The 279-nt window shown below is 39.8% G+C and overlaps 1 protein-coding gene across 1 annotated transcript in view; it reads right to left on the bottom strand.

Moving 5' to 3' along the window:
• The window catches only part of LOC119588555 (inositol hexakisphosphate and diphosphoinositol-pentakisphosphate kinase-like), a 23,388-nt gene that overhangs the window by 2,322 nt on the left and 20,787 nt on the right, over window positions 1-279 (bottom strand). Inside the window, exon 8 of the mRNA XM_037937195.1 lies at window positions 36-230. Within this exon, the coding sequence (XP_037793123.1) occupies window positions 36-230 (195 nt within the window). The remainder of the gene's footprint in view (window positions 1-35; window positions 231-279) is intronic.

Genomic DNA, 279 nt, shown 5'->3' on the forward strand with positions numbered 1-279 from the left:
TTTAACATAGAACCATAACACAAAAAAAGACTTACATCTTCCCAAAGGTTGTTGGCACTATTGGTGGATCATCTAGCTGGAAGGGAATGGCCCAAGGTATGTGGAATGTTGGTGCCAACTCCCTGAGTACCATGTTACCAAGGATCTTGGCACAATCATCATAATACTTGCTAGAATTCTTGACAAAGCTGAACCCATTCACATCACAAACGTATGATTTGCCATTTGCTCTGCACAAAAAATAGAGAAAATGGGAGGAGAGTTAGTATAATTGGTCAT

This window comes from Penaeus monodon, chromosome 24 (assembly GCF_015228065.2).
Source record: "Penaeus monodon isolate SGIC_2016 chromosome 24, NSTDA_Pmon_1, whole genome shotgun sequence".
Taxonomy (NCBI): domain Eukaryota; kingdom Metazoa; phylum Arthropoda; class Malacostraca; order Decapoda; family Penaeidae; genus Penaeus; species Penaeus monodon.